Source organism: Emys orbicularis, chromosome 14 (assembly GCF_028017835.1).
Source record: "Emys orbicularis isolate rEmyOrb1 chromosome 14, rEmyOrb1.hap1, whole genome shotgun sequence".
In the NCBI taxonomy this organism is placed as follows: Eukaryota; Metazoa; Chordata; order Testudines; family Emydidae; genus Emys; species Emys orbicularis.
This window is the reverse complement of record NC_088696.1, coordinates 30,603,157-30,625,023: the sequence shown is the minus strand read 5'-3', so window position 1 is coordinate 30,625,023 and position 21,867 is coordinate 30,603,157. Positions and strand designations below refer to the sequence as shown.

At 41.5% G+C, this 21,867-nt stretch overlaps 1 protein-coding gene across 1 annotated transcript in view; it reads left to right on the top strand.

Annotated features, from left to right (window-relative positions):
• RPGRIP1L (RPGRIP1 like) overlaps positions 1-21,867 on the top strand; it is a 125,524-nt gene that overhangs the window by 54,523 nt on the left and 49,134 nt on the right. The window contains exons 14-17 of the mRNA XM_065416580.1: positions 363-480; positions 2,237-2,689; positions 4,875-5,026; positions 11,195-11,567. Of these exons, the coding sequence (XP_065272652.1) occupies positions 363-480; positions 2,237-2,689; positions 4,875-5,026; positions 11,195-11,567 (1,096 nt within the window). The remainder of the gene's footprint in view (positions 1-362; positions 481-2,236; positions 2,690-4,874; positions 5,027-11,194; positions 11,568-21,867) is intronic.

The following is a 21,867-nucleotide window of genomic DNA, read 5'->3' as shown; positions in this document are numbered from 1 at the left end:
GCACTTAAAAAGTCAGTATTTGCCAGTCTGTAGTCACTACAGTACCACAATCTCTGCTCTCCTAAGCAATAGGGGGATACTATTCTTATTGCAGCTACTTGGAACAATAAATGTTGATTTTTAAAAGAAATTATTTGATATTAATTCACCTAATCTATATTCCATTATTAGTCCCCTGAGCTGTCCAGTTTTCCCCAAAATTAATTCTTCAATTTCAACAGTTGACATCTGTCCTTGTACATAATTTAGAATATTTCTGTTAATATTATATTTTTTAACTCAGCCAAAAAAAGGAAATGACACCTTTTCCCCCACATATGATAAATTATCAGAATATACTATCTTTACTAATATTCTTTCAGACTGAAGTTGAAGCAGTGACGCAGAAGATGGAGGGTTTACAGCAAGATTATGAGTTAAAACTTGAACAGTATGTCCATCTTCTTGACATTAGGGCTGCACGCATCCGAAAATTAGAAGGTACATTTTTAATCCAGTTTTTGATCCTATTTGATATAGCTAATCTGCCCAAAATTATTAGGATTTAAACATTTATTGAAACTATAGTATTCACCACAAAAAATATAGTGTTGTACTGCAAATGTTGATGTCACTTTATGCATAAAGGCAAAATTGGAAAGGCTTTCAGAGCAACCAGTTCACATGTTTGCCTCAAAAGAGAGGTCTCAAGTATGAGAAAATGTTGTACAGTAGAACCTCAGAGTTACAAACACCTTGGGAATGGAGGTTGGTTATAATTCTGAAATGTTCATAACTCTTAACAAAATATTACGGTATTTTCAAAAGTTTACAACTGAACGTTGACTTAATTCAGCTTAGAAATTTTACTATGTTGTGTAGAAGAAAAATGCTGCTGTCCCTTTATTTTTTTTTGTTAGTGGTTTACGTTTAACACAATACTCTACTGTATTTGCTTTATTTCTTTTTTGTTTTTTTTTGGTCTCATCTCTGCTACTGCATGATTGTATACCTCCAGTTTCAAATGAGGTGTGTGGTAAACTGGTCAGTTCATAACTCTGGTGTTTGTAACTTGGAGGTTCTACTGTACATAAATAATTTTTAACATCTCTGGTTTATCTTACATTAGAAACAGTAATACTCCAGCTTTTTTATCTTATTGTTAAAATATTAAATTAGGCCCAGTTGTTTTTTCATTTTTCTATTTTCAAGTTTACATTTGAAATGGCTGTTATTTCCTAATATTTAACCTTCTTTTAATTCTTCAAAACTCATTTTATTTTTTCCATTAATTCACAAATTATTGCGGAGTTGAATGAAGCCAGCTTTGTTTTTCTTTTTCATATAAAATATGATTTTACATGTAAAAATAAAAAAGCAATAACTAACAAGGATTAATGTAATAAGAATTTTAATAATGGCTCGATTCTTTTTATGTACTATAAAAGTGTATCCTATGTACTGAAGAATGTTATGGTGGCTTGCGCCCTGGTTTTATTATTTTCTCTTTCCCCAAAAAATAACACTTATTTTGTATACTTACTTATTTGTATACTTCAACTGCAAAAATTCATCACACCTGAATGCAGTGGGTCTTTGGTCAGTAAGAAAAAGGGGATGGGGCTCTTTTACGGGTCCCACATGTATCTGATTAGAAGGGAGGAGAAAGGGAGATGGACTTACCTGAACAGAGCCAAGGTAGGAACAGGAAGATGGCAAACCAGTAGGGTGGAGGTATTGACCCACTATATGCATCAGGGGGAGGTATTTATACCCTATGCATTCCATAAGGAACTCCCTCTGTCATTAATCCTCGATCAGCTTTGCAAAAATATGTAGCTTAAATCTCTGGTATGTTTTTTAATCCAGTGCTTCCTTTTTTTAAAAAGATGTTTCATTTTAAGGCTTCTTTCTCATAACTGCCTTGCAATCGATTATTAACTCCAGTGCGCTGAAACTATGGTGTAAAACCAGTGTATCTACATGGAATTCAGTGGAGTTATTCCTGATTTATACGAGTGTGACTTATATGAGCACCAGGCCCCATATATAAAACTTGTGAATCATTTGATACCTGGAAGCAATTATACAGATTAGGAGCACTGAAATGTTTGAAAAAAATAACATTTTTTTAACATTATTGAATTACCCTTTATTTTCTCTGTATTCAGTCATTTAATCGAGTTCTGTTGCAGCATTTGTTGATGACTAGAAAAAGATTTTCATGTTTAGTTCAATTTCATGTTGTTTGTTGTAGCTCAACTAAAGGATATTGCCTATGGTACCAAACAGTACAAATTCAGACCAGAAATCCTGCCAGAGGATCCAGTAGATGAATTTGATGAAACTGTCCACATAGAAAGAGGAGAAAACCTGTTTGAAATTCACATCAGTAAAGTGATATTTTCTACAGAAGCTGTGCATGCTTTTGGTGACCAGGAACCTGCGACTTTCTGTACCTATGCATTCTATGACTTTGAACTACAGACAACCCCAGTAGTTCGTGGTCTTAATCCATCCTATAACTTCACTTCACAGTATCTTGTGCGCATTGATGACTTTTTTTTGCAATACATACAGAAAAGCACTATCACTCTTGAGGTTCATCGTGCCTTAGGCACAGATTATGAAACCGCTGCAGCATGTCAGCTGAGGTTCCATGAAATCTTGGAAAATAATGGCAGGATCTATAGTACAGCAATTTTAGTTGGTAAGTAACATTTCAAAGTGTATTATGTGTGATATTTTAACTGACAGTTATAACAGTACATATTTGTACAGCACTGAATTAATGTTTTACAACTTTAAAAAAATAAATATTGTATATACAAGGCTAAATTCTGGTCTGGGATGTGAATGTACGTTTCACATTGATCAATTAGCAGTTGTGGGCAGGCCCTGAAGGGAACAATTTTGCCCATAATGGAATGAACATTCAGGATGTGTATAGCAGTGATAACAATGTAGTGGTGTCTGGCTATGAAATATATTAGAGACAATGTGGATAAATTAAACTAGCAATTTGGTTTAACTTTCCATTATGTGTTTTCAGATGCTTATAATTTTGCCAAACTTTAACTGTTCCATGCTTGTTTTCTGCTTCTGGGTTTTTTGCTGTTGTTTAATACAGTTTTTAATGATATAAAATCATAGAAATGTAGGGATGGAAGAGTCCTTGAGAGGTCATCTAATCCATTTCTCTGCACTGAGGCAGGACCAAATATACCTAGACCAGGGGTCGGCAACGTTTGGCACGCGGCTCGCCAGGGTAAGCACCCTGGCGGGCCGGGCCAGTTTATTTACCTGCTGACGCGGCAGGATTGTGGAATCAATGACAGGGATTCCACAATCTCCACTGGTAATTTCTTCCAGTACATAACTATTCTTTTAGTTAGAAAGTCTTTCCTAATAACTAACCTAAATTTCCCTTGCTACAGATTAAGCCGATTACTATTTGTCCTATCTTCGGCAGACATGGAGAACAATTGATCACCATTCTCTTTAAAACATCCTTAACGTTTTAGAAGACTGTTATCAAATCCCTCCTCAGTGTTCATTTTTCAAGACTAAACATGCCCAAACCTTTTCTGATAGATCAGGTTTTCTAAACGTTTTATCATTTTTGTTGCTCTCTTGTCCACATCTTTCTTAAAGTGTGGCACTGAAAACCGGACACGATTCTCCAGCCTCATCAGTGCCGAGTAAAGCAGAACAATTACCTTCTGTGTCTTAGATGCAACATTCCTTTTAATACACCCCAGAATATTACGTGTTTTCGCAACTGCATCACACTGTTGGCTCATATTCAATTTGTGATCCACAGCTCCTTTTCTGCAGTACTAACATCTGGCCAGTTATTCCCCCGTTTTGTAGTTGTGCATTTGATTTTTCCTTCCTAAGTGTAGTGCTTTGTATTTGTCTCTATTGAATTTCATCTTGTTGATTTCAGACCAATTCTGCAATTTGTCAAGGTCATTTTGAATTCTAATCCTGACCTCTAAGGTGCTTGCAACTCCTCCCAGCTTGGTGTCATCTGCAAATATTATAAGCACTCTCTCCATTCCATTATCCAAGTCATTAATGAAAATATTGAATAGTACCAGAGCCAGGACAGACCCTTGCAGGACTTCTATATAGAAGGAAGTTCTTCTTCACACAGCGCACAGTCAACTTGTGGAACTCCTTACCTGAGGAGGTTGTGAATGCTAGGTCTATAACAGCATTTAAAAGAGAACTGGATAAATTCATGGAGGTTAAGTCCGTTAATGGATATTAGCCAGGATGGGTAAGGAAGGGTGTCCCTAGCCTCTGTTTGTCAGAGGGTGGAGATGGATGGCAGGAGAGAGATCACTTGATCATTGTCTGTTGGGTTCACTCCCTCTGGGGCACCTGGCATTGACCACTGTCGGTAGATAGGATACTGGTCTAGATGGACCTTTGGTCTGACCCAGTACGGCCATTCTTATGTTCTTATACATCCTCCCAGTTTGACAGCGAACCACTGATAACTTCTCTTTGAATACTGTTTGTCAACCAGTTGTGCACCCACCTTATAACTAAAACTATTATATGCATATGCACATGATCACCTGTTTGTTCTACAAGACTTGTGCCTCATTCAGTGCAGAGGATGGACAAGAAGAAAAAGGATGTTCTCTTTTGTTTAGGCACTGGAGTTGGCTGCAAGAGAGCTGGCTTCTGTTCCTGGTTCTGCTATAGACTACTGATGCAGTGCTGTCAGACCATATGCATATTCACAAGAGGGTAGAATTAATTTTCCACAGGCGGCCTTACTTCTGGCACTTCCTAACTTTTTAGTGTTTGCTTTGCTACTGAAATGTTTATGTAATTAATTTTTTTGTATGTAATATTATATATAATAAAATATTCTATAGGAAATGGAGGACATATCCCAAACTATGGCACAGTGGATTACTGGGTCAGGTTACGAGTTCCTATGGATCAGGCTATCAGACTCTACAAAGAGAGGTCAAAAGCTCTGGGATACATAACATCCAATTTAAAGGAACATGAAAAAGCCCCACAGGTAAGCTAATTTATTTTTGGTATTCACATAGAGTAAGTTGTTCAAATTTTTTTCTTTCAGTTCAATAGCTTCCTTCCACTGTTAGCTTTTGCTGTGTATATAAACTCTTTTCATTGCTTTTTAAGGGATCTTGAACAGAAAAGTTTTTGATTTTACTAGTTGTATGATATAATATATGGTTGTGTCAGGGAGAATCGGTTTTAACCATCAGTCATTAATTGTCGCTAAAACTACTAGCTGTTGCTAACTTCTTGGCCTGAAAGTAGTGAAATAGTAATGAGTAAACATTCTGTTTAACTCTCTTGATTCTGAGATGCCAGATTTTTCCTACATGTTGCTCTACTGCAATACCCATGAGTTCTAGGCTGGCCCAGTAGCTCAGCCCTCTAGTACATGTGAAGTGCTTGAGCAGAAGAAATCGTAGGATTTTTGTTCTTTGGATAATCAGGTTGAGACTGTGTTTTATATTTCTCAGTCAGGAGAAAAAGAGAGAGAGAGAGAGAAAAGTGGCCTGTCAAAAAGGTTTCAAGAGTGAGCAAAAACTCAACTAAAACAAGAGCTAATTTAAAAAAAGAAAACCACTTCCTGTGAAAGGTGTCTATAAAACAAAATACATCTTTTCTTCAAAAAAATTGATTTATTTTTTTAAATCAAAGATAAACATTTAAATGGAAAATGTTATCAACATTTCAAACTTTCTCAGCCAACGTGACTTCTCAGCAATACAGGCAGAAAAAGCTGCTGTTGAAGAAAAACACAGGCATCCTGGATCATAGCTTATCTAGGAGGCTAGAGATGAGTATTTGGGTTCATATCTCAAACTGCCACAGATAAAATGACTGTACAGAAATTCTCCATTACTTGCTTTTAATTTTCAAAGCAAGGTCAATATTTCTACTGTTGACCATGATCTTACAATTTGCTTAGCATCTCCTCCAGTTTGCTAAAGAAGCCTCATGAACTCCAAGTAACTAAAAATTAGAGCTGATTATCACCTCTTGCAGAGTTCAGTGTGTTATCACCTTGCAGGATTGGACCCATTGCTATTTATTTTATTATGTGTTATGCATACTGTTGCACAGAATATACAGAAAGGCCTGGTTCCAAAATGCTTACAAATCCTTTAAACTCAAATGGCTGTTTTCTTGCTCTTGAAATTACAAATGTTAATGAAAAATACATTAGCGCTATTGCAGAATTCTGCAGTCAGTCCAGATTTAAAGGGGTTAATTTGAAATTCCGTAGTGGAAATACAGGATTTCGTGTTTGCTTATATCAGTTAGACTGATATTGCAAAAACAATTTAACACAGTACAGTAAATAATTTTACCAAATAGCTTTTCTTTGATAGTTTCACAAATTTACAATAAAGTTACTTAAGATATACTACAATCAACTAATATTTTTTACACTGAGCTGTTACTTTTTGCTTTTTGTCTAGACTATTAACGAAGTCTATTAACATACTTTAACATATGACTTTACTTATGCATCACAACAACAGTAAGCAACAGTCAGGAAGTAAAAGAGGAGAAGTTCAGATATGTTTGACATTGGCTTAGGAAACAAAAATCTTTAGCTAAACAAAATGAAACACCTTCTCTAATGTGATAGTGAGTCAGTTTTGCTTTCAGTTTGTTAGTGTAAATCTGGAGTGGCTTCAGTGGAGTTACTCCAGATTTACATCAGTGTAAGCTGAGAAATTTGATGCAGTAACTTAAATTTAGATCAATGCAAGCATTTTCAATTTGTAGTTGTTAAAAATGATATAGCAGTTGATAATACCAACAGTATTGCAATTTCTTACTCTGGCTTCGTGTTTACAAGAATTGAAGAGTCTTTTCATTGTCCAGCTATACCAAAAGAAGGACAGGAGACACTTGATATGGTTTTAATCAGGCCGCAACTTTATTATTAGATGTCTGGGAGTACCCGGTAGATAAAAGTGTACAGTGCATAGGGCCGGCTTTAGCAAGTGCGGGGCCCAATTCCTGGGGCTTGTACTCACCGGGCGGCGCTCCCAGTCTTCGGCGGCACTTCGGATTGCCAGCCAGGGGAGGGGGGTCGTGGGGCAGCCGTGCTCCGGCCGGGGTCGCGGGACCATGGGGCTGCTGTGCTCCGGCCAGGATCGCGGGACCACGGGGCTGCCGTGCTCAGGCCGGAGCTCCGGCCGGGGCCGCGGGGCTTGCCACGCTCCGGCCGGGGCCGCGGGGCTTGCCACGCTCCGGCCGGGGCCGCGGGGCTTGCCACGCTCCGGCCGGGGCCGCGAGGCTTGCCACGCTCCGGCCGGGGCCGCGGGGCTTGCCGCGCTCCAGCTGGGGTCACGGGGCTGCGGCGCGCCGTCCAGGGTTGTGGGGCCGCAGGGCTGTCATGCTCCGGCCGGAGCTCCAGCCAGGAGAGCGGGGCTGCGGGGCTTGCCATGCTCCGACCGGCGCTCTGGCCAGGGGAGCGGGGCCGCTGAAGATTTAAATTAAAAAAAAAAAAAAAAAAATTAAAAAAAATTAAAAAGGCACCTAAGGTGCGGGGCCCGATTCCAGGGAATCGGGCGAATCGGCCTAAAGCTGGCCCTGACAGTGCAGGTAATCCCATGTTCATTCAATAACTACCCAGGGGGCTTCCGGCAGCCCCCTGTCTTTTTCCGTCCAGGTCTCACCAGCCAACCCATTGCTTGTACCTTACCATCCACACCCCTCTCATAGGAGGGTAAAGGTGGGCTATAAGAAAGGAGGTTGGCTCCCTGCCAGATCATTCATAGGAGCCCTAAATCCACCCCTATTTCATTCCTTTAACCAACATCTACTTTTTAAGGCTTTTACTAAGCCATTTATCCAGTCACTGTATATCTTCCCTAAGGATAGGGCCCTACCAAATTCACAGTCCATTTTGATCACTTTCATGAACAGAGGGTTTTTAAATTGGTCAATTTCATGTTTTCAGATGTTTACATCTGAAATTACATGGTGTTGTAACTGTTGGGGTCCCAACCCAAAAGGTACCCAGTGGGTCTGATTTCCCCCCACCCCCCAAGCAGCCATGCAGGGGAAGGACAAGTCATGTCCCTCCCCAGCCCAGTGGGGACTCGCAGCTAGGAACCCCAGGCTACGGCACGCCCAGCAGCAGGGAGAGGTTGGACTCACCTTCACAAACCTCCTCTGGCTGCAGGAACCTCCGGGGCTGTTGCCCAGCCCCAGAGCTTCCTGCAGAAGGGGGAGGCATTCAAAGGTGGGTCTGATTTCCCCCGCTCCCCTTGAGAGCAGCCGTACAGGGGAAGGACAAGTCTTGTCCCTCCCCAGCCCGGCCAGCACTTGCAGCTAGGAGCTCCCCAGTTGGGGGTTCCCAGCAGCACGGGGGAGATCAGAGTTCATGTTTTTCACAACCATGAAATTGGTAGGGCCCTACCTATGGAGTACCTGCACTGGACATCCGCCCCACGCTTAGACTGTATGTCGCAACTCATTATTTAACTCCCTTCATGCTTCACATTAACAAAGCCCTCCCTGAACGTGCTGTGGGGAGGGCAAAAAAAACCCTCCACTCCACCTAGGCCAAGCTGGTGGTGAGGAAAAAATTCCTTCCCAGCCACCTAAAAAGGGGCGACTAGCACAATGCCCACAGCAGGTCCTGACCACATTTGTGTTTTTGCCACCTAAAGGGAGTGAGGGTGGGTGCTGCCTCGCCTGCTCTTTGGAAAGGGGCTTATCCCACCTGGGGTTGTCCCTTTTCTACCCTTCCATTCCCAGGGGATGAGTCAGCATCGCCACGCTGACCCATTCCCCCCTTTTGCAGCAGCTTCTGACCTCTCTCCTCTCCCTCCCATCTGTAGACCCGTAGAGCACTGTTCCCTTTCCCTCTGCCAGCCAGACAACCCTCCCCCCCCCCCACACACACACACTTAGAGGTGTGGTGTGGTCATTTAATTGGTGGCTGCTGGCAGTTGTTAAAACAAGCATTAGAAGCTGTATTTTGTGGGGAAATAGGGTGGAAAGAAACCTTACACACACCTGGCTGAATCTCTTCTGCTTTCAGAAATATTTCCTGTTATAATTTGAACACAGGTAATAATATTATGTGAAGGGCCCAGTATATTCCTCACCTTCAGAACTAGTTGCTGTATTGTGCTCCAGAATCTAAGCTTTCATTTATTTAAAAATAACAAAAAAAACCCTAACCCTTATGGTCACGAAGATACAGTGATCTTGAAAATGTGACCCTAATACAATCTGTTACAAACAGATTGTCTCCCTGAGTCTAGTAGCCTGAAACAATAGCTCTGAGAGGTGTGAAATGCTCCATTCTCTCAGTTGATAAATCTGAAACTGTGTTCTCTAGTGACAACATTAATTGATCATTTTAGAGAAAGATTACTCTAATGTGCTTTATCCCACAAAATCAAATTGTCCAGATATCAAAAGCCACACCTCAACCAAAAGTTCCATCTTCCCCCACCAACTTCTGCAGTGCAGTCATGCGCTGGCAATACAAGTATCTCTGGCATATTAAAAACTAAAAATGTGGAGATAGAATAATTAATTTAATTTCAAAATAAATAAGAGGGGAGATACTGAGCTCCACTGGATTACTCATTTTTATATTTAATTTTAAAATATCAATATTAAAATTACAATTGAAGCTGTTGTGGAATTCTTAATCTACAAGAGTGCCATGGAGTATACAGGTCTTGTGCAAAATTTATGTCCACCTCCCCCCAGAATATGCAAGGTGTTGAAGATTGTATGTAATAAATTAAGAAAATTCCATTGACTTTACAGTACTATTGCACCAATGTCAGTTGTAGGGTATTGCTACACTTCAGAACATTTTATTATTGCTCTTTATATGCTGATTTTTTAAAATAAAGGCTTTGGATCCTGGGGTGGGAAATTACTGGGACAAATAAATCCCCGGTGTAACTCTAGAGACACAATAGCAATTAATTTGGATAATTAATTTTAAATTATTGAAAAATGTATGTACAAATGAGGTTATAATTATAAAAATTATATCTGGACATTGAATAGGGATAGGAATAAGTGAAGGATGAGATGCTTGACTTTTTCATCTTATAGGGTTAAAAATACTAATATAATTTTATACTATAGTTCATTTGATTACCTATAGAACAATGATAATAATAGTTTTTTGGACTGACTGAGTTAGGGCTCGGTGAATTTTTTAAACTATTCCCAATTTTATGTAAAGTTTGGAGAATAGTTTCCCCCCAAATTGTTTGTTTTTTGTTTGGTTGAATGTTTTTTGGGTTGGAGTCACAAGAGAGCTTTAGGAGAAGGCAGCCTCCTTATAACTTTTGGCCCAGTGATTAGGGCACTTAGGTAGGATGACTGTGAATTGCCACTATGAATAATTAATGAATAGTCATTGGACCAAGAAAAGAGAGTGAGAATGACTTGGGCACTCTCCTAAGACCTAAATTGAAGTCCCTGCTAAAATAACTATTAATTATTTATAAAAAGTGGAAGAGCTTCAACAACAAGATTGAGAAGAATCCATACTAGAATCCCGATTCCCTAATTCATAGGGCACTTTCCTGCACTGTGGGCGACCTAAGTTCAAATCCCTGCTCCACATCAGGCAGACAGGGAACTGAATCTGTATCTCCCACAACATAAGTGAGTTAAAAGTTAGAAGAAGAATGCTGCTGCCACTTTCTCTTCTAGCCATCTTGTGAACCTAGTCCCCTTTTGCTTTTGCTTAAAATGCCCTCAATCAAAACAAAAAAATTTCAGTTGGGTTGAACAAAACATTTCATTCAACTCCACTCAAATTTTATTCTGACTTTTCAATTCAATGAAAATTTCAAAAGAATTTGTTTTGGTTTAACTCAAAATGAAATTTTTTTTTCAATTTTTTTGAATTGTCAGCCAACTGAAAAATCCACTATTTGCCCAGCTCTGACTGGCACATGGATCATACAATTTTACAAGAAGAAAACAAATAAGTAGTAGATATGAAAGGATTAATCTCTTCTTCCCCAATACTTATAACCAAAGTTACTGAAATTTATTGTTCAAGTAAAGTTTTGACACACTAAGTTAGTTAAACAGTAGTTTGGTTGTCATTTAAGCAGGCAGCTGTTTTTGCTTTTTATATAGCTCTTCTGCACCAGGATAAGAATTCTAACGGGTTTTAATTAACATGTGCTTTTTTCAGTTAAAGCAACCGATACACAGAACTGCCCAAGTCAGCACTTCAGCAGATGGCGACTTAAATGAGCTTCATATTACAATAAAATGTTGTAACAATCTCAAGTCCCGAAAAAACCACCGTCAGCCGAATCCTTATGTTGTCTACAAGTTCTTTGATTTTGCAGACCATGATACTCCCATCATTCATAGCAGCAACAGCCCTCAATTTGACGATCACATGTGTTTTCCAGTGCCAATGAATGCAGATTTAGACCAATATTTAAAATCGGAATCTTTGACTTTTTATGTGTTTGATGATGGTGAAACAGAAGAAAGTGTTTATGTAGGGAAAGCCATTGTTCCTCTTATCTCTTTAGCGCATGACAGATATATTTCAGGTAAGAATTTGACCTTTTCAAAGCTAACTAACTTTACACCTACTGCTTCATGATATATTTTATGTGTTTAATTCATCACTGTGTTTTCCCAGTTTTACACCAACATAAATTGAAATTCTGATGTTGGGGATCTTTGCTTTGCATCTAATTACCACCAGAAAAGCAGAATGAGTCAAAGTTGGCAATCTGTAGGGTTGAATGCAAGGTCCAGCTTTTTGCACAAGTCTTCTTGGAATGATGGGGACAATTGTATTTATTTAAAAAACTTCCCCATGAGTAAAAAAAGTAAAACCAGCAGAAACTCAGTGGCAAAGTTCTCATTCAGCCTGCTCACAATAATGACAAGTAACATTTTTTTACCTTTTGACCCTGTGTTCTTCTGCCATGAATGGGCATTTCGACTGTGGCATGAATACTATATGATAATTTAGCCTGATTGGTATAAATAATCATTCATTAACAGTGACTGAGTTAATTGCAAAGATACCATCTATATTTTCTTTATTCTAGTAATATTTTCCTTGCATTTAACTTTTTGATCATAGATTTGACTGTCAGAAATCTATCCTGATTGGTTGAGTTGTCAATCTGATGTATTTCTCTGACACCACATCATTAGCATTTGTATTTAGTGTGGTAATAGAGCATTGTTAGTGTTAACATCACTTGGAAAGTGCTAAACTAACCATTAGATTTCCTACCTTGCTGCTTTATTAAAATGTAACAGGGCCTCTGCAAAGTACATAGAAAACAAATATAGATTAAATGAGTTTTCTTAAAAGAAATCTTGGAAATCCTCCTGAATGCATCTGTGTGATTAAAAAAGTTCTCTGGATATTTTGAAGATCTACTTTCCTGGCATTCTTTTTAAATGCTTAGTGACAGTAATAATCTTATAATAGAAAGCATTTTGTAGTTGTTTTCTCTCCTTTTTCCAGTGATCTTTCTTCATTTTTCTAGTAACAGCATGCTAATTTCCTCCATGGTTACCTTCCATCCTTGACTTCATTTTTTCAGAATTTTCCTTTAATCATTTTAACTGAAGTGCACTTAAAAATCAATCAGGACATTAACATGAGAAACCCTTTGTCATCTTTCAGCAATAGAGAAAAGAAAACAGGAAGGTCATTTGAACCCATTCTGTGCAGCAGACAGATAATAAATGTGAAAAAAATCCACAAACTAAACTAACATAAATGAACAAATATAAATTTGACTTTGGGGGGGGAAGTCTTAAGATATTTATAATGAGGCTTCATTTTAGAGAGAGAGAGAGAGCAATATTTTGCACATCTATTAAGATGTCACTTCTAAGGCTAGGTATACACTACCCGCCTGAATCGGCAGGTAGAACTCGATCTCTCGGGGATCGAATTATCGCGTCTCGTCGTGACAATCGATCCCCGAATCGACGCGCTTACTCCACCAGCGGAGGTAGGAGTAAGCGCCGTTGACGGGGAGCCGCGGAGGTCGATTTTGCCGCCGTCCTCACATCGGGGTAAGTCGGCTCCAATACGCCGAATTCAGCTACGCTATTCGCGTAGCTGAATTTGCGTATCTTAAATCGACACACACACACACACACACACACCCGTAGTGAAGACCTGCCCTAAGACATATGTCCAAATACTGTATCAGTTGAGCCCATGGTCCTGCAATCGGATCCTCACGGATGGACACTTGCTCTCATATATATCTGACTGCGGGATTGGGGCATATAGCGGGAATAATTTGGGAATATGTTGAAATATTAAAACACTGCCTGTGAAGTTTTGAATTATCTAGTAAACTGAAAGCTAAGTGAAAGGTATTGCTACTTTTCTTTTTTGTTTTGTTTTTAAAATAATGCTGTCAAAGAAAAACATTTAGCATATATGTTATTAATCTTATACTTAGCTGCACTTAATTGGTGCTGTAGTTTATGTACTTTAGGCTGCCTGTTTATATGTATAGCTTATATTTTTAGAAAACCTATTTATTTACAGTAGATAATTATTGTTCCTTAATGCACCACTGGAAAATAACTTAATGAAATCATTTGCAGAGATCCATGCTGAGACTCTAAAAATGTAATTCTATTATGTATTGAAGAGAAAATATATGTGGTGGTTTGAGTTAGGGAAAAATGTTTCTAATGTGTATTTAAAATAGGAAAACATTTCCCAGGTCAGCTGGGCAGTGGACTCTCAGAGCTGTCCAACTTTAACCATTTTATTAGTTACAATCTGTGACTAAAGGCGAATAGAAGCTGTTCTTCTTCGAGTAGTGTCCCTATGGGTGCTCCACTCTAGGTGTATTTGCATCCCTGCACCCCAGATCGGAGATTTTAGGTAGCAGTGTCCATTCAGCCCGCACATGTGCTCTCCTCTTCTAGTACTCTGCCTTGTTGCTACCACCCTGAGTTCCTTCTCAACCACCCTGGGCCTGAGACGTAGCCTTAGCAGAATCCATTGGCAGAGTTCTCTTAGCCTTTTCTTATTTGTTTCCTTCAGTATTAGACATAGTAATAGAGCTTCCATTAGTGTTATTACTACTTTTTCCTTTCCTTTTCCTTTTCTCCCCTCCCACCTAAAAATAATTCTTATTTTGCTTGTAGAATAATTATTACTAAGGCTATGATTTAGTCATGGGTATTTTTAGTAAAAGTCATGGACAGTTCACAGGCAATAAACAAAAATTCACGCCCATGACCTATCCATGACTTGTACTGTAAATCGTAGCTTGGGGGCACAGGGAGGATGGAGGGTGCAGGGGGCAGCTGCTGCTTGCGGGAGAGGGTTGTGCCAGGGTCAGTGGCACCAGCTGCTGGGGGCTGCCGAGCAGCGGCTGCTCCAGCCACTGCCGGGACCACCCGCCCGCTGCTGCTCCAGCTGCCCCTGGGACTGTTGCTGGGAGCCACTGAGGCCAGCAGCCCAAGCTGCTGGGGGCCCGCTGAGCAGCGGCTGCTCCAGCCAACCCCAGGACTGCTGCTCAAGCAGTCCCTGGGGCCAGGTGGGGCGGTCCCCAGGGTCAGCTTACTATATCCTCAGGCCAGTTGCCCAGGGCCGCCTGAGTAGCGGCTGGTGTGGCTGGCCCCTGGGCTGCTCCAGCCGCACTGGTGCGGCTGGCTGCAGAGCCACCCAAGCAGCTGGTTGTGGAGTCGCTCCAGCAGTGGCTGGTGTGGCTGTACCCAGGGCTGCCTCAGCAGCTGGCACCCAGGCCAGCTGCTTTGGTGGCCCTAGGGTCATCCATACTGGCTGCTGCAGAAGTCTCCGAGGTCGTGGAAAGTAACAGAATCAGTGACTTTCACAACCTCCCTGACAGACATGGAGCCCTAGTTATTACCCTAGTGTAAGTTAATTTTCCTTCGTTTCTTCCCTTTTGGGAAGTGAACCCTAAAAAGGGTCTGGCTCCCCCAGGTTTAAACGTTGCCTCTTCTGTCTAGAACCCATTCCTGTCAGCCATGGCCATTCCTACAGCATTTGCTGCCTTGGAGAGTAACAGGTGCCTCAGAAGAGCACATTTTGCCTCAAACTTAAATCAAGAGCTAGAAAAAAATGTGAGCTAAAGTTAACACGGCTCATGATGGAAAGCTAACTCTGACCAGCCTCCAGACCTAGGACATTACCTTCCTCCCATACAGCGATTCCTGATGAGGCTGATCCTGTCAACATTGTTGGCTCGGCATTCTGGTGACTTCAAAGAGGAATTCCTCTCAAAAAGTCTCAAAAAAGCAGGCCACAAGTCCCATGAGTAGGGAATCACCCAAGAGAATGAGGTCTCCTACAAGGTTGACTACCTCGGCCCAAATTGCACTCCCCATCAGTGAGGCCTTGCTCAAAATCTATGTGGTAGACATCAGCTACAATATCTTCTACATGCAAACAGGCAGGCAAAAAATATGTGCCCTTTAAAGACATGGACTTTTTATTTTCTTACCCATCCGCAAATTCCCTGGTTGTCAATGTTGTTAACGAACGTGGCAGACACCACCACACTAAAACGACAGCATATGACAAGGACTGGAAGCGACTGGATTTATTTGAACGTAAATCATATTCTTCAGTGACCCTACAATTTAGGACTGCTAATTACCAAGCCCTATTGGCAAAATGCAACCATATCAATTACTCTAAGTTAAACACCTTTATTGAGCACCTCCCATCAGATCAAAAAGAGCAGTTTCAGGCAATTATTGCTTAAGGTCAGCTCCTCACGAGGACAGCATTACAGGCTTTGCTGGACACTGCTGATACAGCTACTTGTTCCATCTCGATAGCAGTGGTCATGAGGAGAGTTTCTTCGCTTCACCTCTCTGGCTTTTACAAGACATGGTAGGGTACCTCCCATTTGAAGGATCAAAATTATTTGCATAAAGAATGGACTAATCCCTCCACACATTGAAAGATTCTAGGGCCACATTACATTCTCTGGGTATTTACACTCCTGACCAAACAAGGAGATATAGTAAGTATCAGACAAAACAGAGATCCCTGCTGGCTCACTTTCTTCCTCCCCAGAGGCATTATGAACCCCAAAATAAGAGACAAAGAATGCAAAAACAGAGATTACCCCACAATCATCGACATCACAACCTTCTACATCCAGACAACATTGAGGCCCCACATTACTGCCCCCAATTTCATTTGCTACAACAACTCGAACATCTCCACATTTGCCTTAGTCCTTTTAGTCAAAGCTGGGAGCGTATAACCATAACCATAGACAGATGTCTACATAGAGTGCTTCTGCAGACGTGCACAGGCTGAAATTGTGAACAAACACCATCACTTGCCTCATAACCTCAGCCGTACAGAATGCAACACCATCCACAGCCTCAGAAACAACACTGACATTATAATCAAAGGGGCTGACAAAGGAGGTGCTGTAGTAGTCATGAATAGGTCGGATTATGAACAGGAGGGTGCTCTCCAACGCCACATTCTACAGGCCACTACCCTCCGATCCCACTGAGGAGTACCAAAAGAAATTACGCCATCTGCTCAAGAAATTCCCTGCTATAACACAGGAACAAATTTACACAGAGACACCCCTAGAGCCCCGACCAGGGGTATTCTATCTGCTACCCAAGATCCATAAACCTGGAAATCCTGGACGCCCCATCACCTCAGGCATTGGCACTCTTAAAGCAGGGTTATCCGGCTATTTGGACTCTCTCCTCAGATCCTACACTACCAGCACTCCTAGCTATCTTTGAGACATCACCAACTTCCTGCGAAAACTACAATGCATTGGTGATCTTCCTGAAAACACCATCCTGGTTACCATGGATGTAGAAGCTCTTTACACCAATATTCCACATGAGGATGGACTACAAGATGTCAGGAACAGTATCCCTGATGCGGCCACGGCACTCCTGGTGACTGAGATTTGTGACTTTGTCCTCACCCACAACCATTTGAGATTTGAGAACAACTTATTCCTTCAAGTCAGTGGCACTGCTGTGGGTACCCGCACGGCCCCACAGTATGCCAACTTTTTAATGGCTGACTTAGAACAACGCTTCCTCAGCTCTCGTCCCCTAGCGCCCCTCCTCTACTTGCGCTACATTGATGACATCTTCATCATATGGACCCACGGGAAGGAAGCCCTTGAAGAATTCCACCTGGATTTCAACAATTTCCACCCCACCATCAACCTCAGCCTGGACCAGTCCACACAAGAGATCCACTTCCTGGACACGACAGTGCAAATAAGTGATGGTCACATAAACACCATCCTATACCAGAAACCTACTGACCGCTATACTTACCTACATGCCTCCAGCTTCCATTCAGGACACATCACACATTCCATTGTCTACAGCCAAGTCCTAAAATACACTCGCAGTTGCTCCAATCCCTGAGACAGAGACAAACACCTACAAGATCTTTATCAAGCGTTCTTAAAACTACAATACCCACCTGGGGAAGTGAGGAAACAGATTGACAGAATGAGACGGGTACCCAGAAGTCACCTACTAGAGGACAGGCCCAATAAGGAAAATAACAGAACACAACTGGCCATCATGTACAGCCCCCAGCTAAAACCTCTCCAGCACATCATCAACAATCTACAACCTATCATGGAAAACAATCCATCACTCTCACAGACCTTGGAAGGCAGGCCAGTCCTCGCTTACAGACAGCCCCCCAACCTGAAGCAAATACTCACCAGCAACTACACACCACACCACAGAAACACTAACCCAGGAACCAGTCCCTGTAACAAACCCTGTTGCCTTCTCTGTCTCCATATGTACTCTAGCGACACCATCAGAGGACCCAACCACATCAGCCACACCATCGGGCTCATTCACCTGTATCTCTACTAATGTGATATATGCCATCATGTGCCAGCAGTGCCCCTCTGCCATGTACATTGGCCAAACCAGACAGTCTCTACGTAAAGAATAAATGGACACAAATCAGACATCAGGAATGGTAACATACAAAAGCCAGTAGGAGAACACTTCAATCTCCCTGGACATTCAGTAACAGATTTAAAAGTAGCCATCCTTCAAGAAAAAAACTTCAAAAATAGGCTTCAAAGAGAAACTGCAGAGCTACAATTCATTTGCAAATTTAACACCATCAATTTGGGCTTGAATAGGGACTGGGAGCAGCTGGCTCACTACAAAAGCAATTTTCCCTCTCTTGGTATTGACACCTCCTCATCAATTATTGGGAGTGGACCACATCCACCCTGACTGAATTGGCCTTGTTAACACTGGTTCTCCACTTGTTAGGTAACTCCCTTCTCTTCATGTGTCAGTATATTTATGCCTGCATCTGTAATTTTCACTCCATACATCTGAAGAAGTGGAGTTTTTTACCCACAAAGCTTATTCCCAAATAAATCTGTTAGTCTTTAAGGTGCCACCAGGCTCCTCATTGTTTTTGTGGATATAGACTAACACGGCTACCCCTCTGATACATAGACAAGTGGGTATTAGAGATCATCTCTAAGGGATATTCAATCTACTTTACCTCCCTCCACACCTCTTCCCCCCTCCCCCCATCCCTCTTCAGGGACCTTTATCATGAGCACCTTTTACGTGAAACAAACCACCTCCGAAAATTAGGTGCTATAGAATCAGGTCCCTCCCAACACACAGGGAAGGGTTTCTATTCCAAATACTTCCTGATACAGAAAAAGAATGGATCCAAGGGCACTCAACAAGTTTGTAAAAATACAACGCTTCAAGATGTTTACCTTGGCAGTAGTAATCCCATCTCTGGACCAGAGGGACTGGTTCTCGGCCCTCGACATACAAGATGCTTACTTTCATATCACGATCCACCCATCCCACAGTAGATTCTTAAGATTCACTCTGGATCTAGATCACTTCCAATACAAGGTACTCCCATTCAGTCTATCATCTATGCCTAGGGTTTTCTCAAAGGCGCTTTCTGTGGTAGCGGCACACCTTCGCAAACAAGACTTCATGATATTTCTATATCTAGACGATTGCCTGCTCAAAGCACATTCCTTCACCGACACACAAAAGACAACAGATCTATTCCTGCAGCTGGGACTACAACTAAACACCCAAAAGTCCACTTTCACCCCACTGTAACAGCTGGAATTCACACACCATTCAGAGCAAGTGGTTCCCTCTCGAATCCACACTGCATATCAACTTATTAGAGCTTACAGGAGTCAGGAACATCTGCTCACACTTCCTACCACTGATCACAAGCAAATATGTAAAGATTATGACAGACAGCATTGCATGTATGTTCTGCATAAATCACCAGGATGGAGCAAGATCGCCTTCACTGTGTGCTAAGGCAGTGAAACTATGGAACTGATGCATTTGTCACCACATCAACATCTCAGCAACCTACCTTCGGGGCATACAGAGTGCTACAGCGGATATTCTCAGCAAAAAATTTCCCCAAGAGCATGAATGGGAAATAGACACCACCATCCTTCGCAACGTATTCAGACGTTGGGGAATTCTAAATATATACCTATTCGTCACAGCCAAGATCAAGAAATTCTCCCAATTCTGCTCCAGGGCAGGCCTGGGTCACCATTCTCTCCGAGATGCTTTTCTCCTCAGATGGAACAGGCATCTATTATATGCTTTTCCACCAATTCCGCTAATATCCAGGGTCACATTCAAGATGAAGAGAGAAAGGGCTAGGGTTATTTTATAGCTCCAACGTGGCCAAGACAGACATGGTTCCCATACCTTTCTCGGTGGTTTTTCTGCCAACCACTCTCCACCGGGTTCCTCATCTCCTTTCTCATGATGTGGGCCAGATCCATCATCCCAATCTACAAGTTCTCTGACCCAAAGCATAGCTCCTTGATGGTTCCAAAGCTTAGAAATGAACTACTCTGAGGATGTGAAAGAGATACTGTTACATAGCAGGAAAATAACTGCTCATCACACATACATTCAAAAATGGAAGAGAGTCCAACTGTGGTGTGATGCAAGACAACTTACCTCTGTGACGGGTTACCCCCGACTCCAGGCTGCCATCTGATATACTGGGGTCCCACTGAGCCTGCTCATTCCACCAGCCTGAGTTCCCTCACCCTGTCCTGCTGAGCCAGACCCTCAAGCCTTCTCTATCACACACACATACAGATAGGGACATGCCCAGCTGCAGAAAGACACAGATACTGAGATCAGCTCTGTGTGGGAAGACTCAGCTTGGGGATTGCCCAGTACTCAAGTGCACATCTCCTCTGGAGTGTAAATCCAAAATTGTATTGTCTTGCGCTGCACAGAAAACTGTACAGCATAAGCTCATGAAATTTGCTCCCTCCCTCAATGTGGAGGATAGATATGCACAGCTTTTTGCTTCCCCCTCCACACCCAGTTATAAATTGCACAAACTGGGTTTTAGAAAACAAAACAAGTTTGTTTAACTACAAAGGATAGATTTTAAGTGATTATAAGGGATAGAAAACAGATCAAAGTAGATCACTGAGCAAATAAAGCAAACACGGAAACTAAACTTAATACACTAAAGGAACTGGATACAAGTAGTAATTTCTCATCCTAAACGTTGTTTTAAGTAGGTTGCGGAGATTCTTGAAAACAAACTTCTTTTGCTTGCAGCATAGAATTCCAGATTATTCAGTTCACAGGCCAGACACCTTCTAGCCTGGGTCCAGTTTTGCCCCAGTTCAGTCTTAGGTGTTTTTAGCAGTCATCTTGGGCCAGGATTCAGTGAAGAACCGACCCTGATTAACTCACTCCCAGCCTTAAATAGAATTTACATATGGCGTGAATCCTTTGTTTCCCAGTTTGATCCCCAGCCCCTCCTAGTGTAAAAATACTAGCAGTTCCAAGATGGTGTCCAGTACCAGGTGACATGATCACATGACCCTGCAGTGTCAAAGCAGCATCCCAGGAAGCTTCTCAGGAAGGTGGGAGATCAGCATCTTCAAAATCCTATTGTCCTTCCTAATGGCTTATTGACTAACCAGCCAGATTGATTGCATTTTGTCTGGTGGGCGTTCACCAGGTGCAAACACTTTTGCAATTGATACATAGTCAATATTCCTAGCTTCCTGATACAGAATTGATGCATACAAATAGGATAATCATAACCTTTCCAATGATATCTCACATGACCCATCTTGCATAAAACATGTTGTAGTTATGCCATATTCATATCATAACACTATATCTATGAAGAATATGGGGCATAGTGTCACAAGCTCTACATCCTCTCCTTTACCAGTTGTGCTAGACCACATCTTAGAATTAAAGAAATCAGGGCTATCTTTAATCTTGGTGAAGGTACATCTTGCTGCCATCACCGCCTTCCATCAGAAGATAGATGGTCATTCTGTGTTCGCTCATGCTACAACAAAAAGATTTCTTAAAGGTATGAGTAATTTTTACTCTCAAATCAGAGATTCTACACCAGCATGGGACCTTAACCTTGTCTTACAAGATCTCCCTTTGAGCCTATGGCCAGTTGTTCACTTCTGCACCTCTCTATGAAAACTGCATTCCTAGTGGCCATAACGTCTGCTCGGAGAGTGGGAGAAATAGGGGCCCAAATAGCATACCCCCGCCCTTTACAATTTTCTTCAAAGACAAGGTCACATTACAATCACACCCCAAATTCCTACCAAAAATACCTTCAGCCTTCCACATAAATCAGCTGATCCACCTCCCAGTCTTCTATCCCGAACCTCACCAAGATAAAAGGGAAGCAACACTACACACATTCGACGTTAAGCGGACATTAAACTTCTATTTGGAAAGGACCAAACATTTCAGAAAATCTCCAAGACTATTCCTCTCCATCGCAGACAGATATAAAGGATGCTCGGTCTCTAAGCAAAG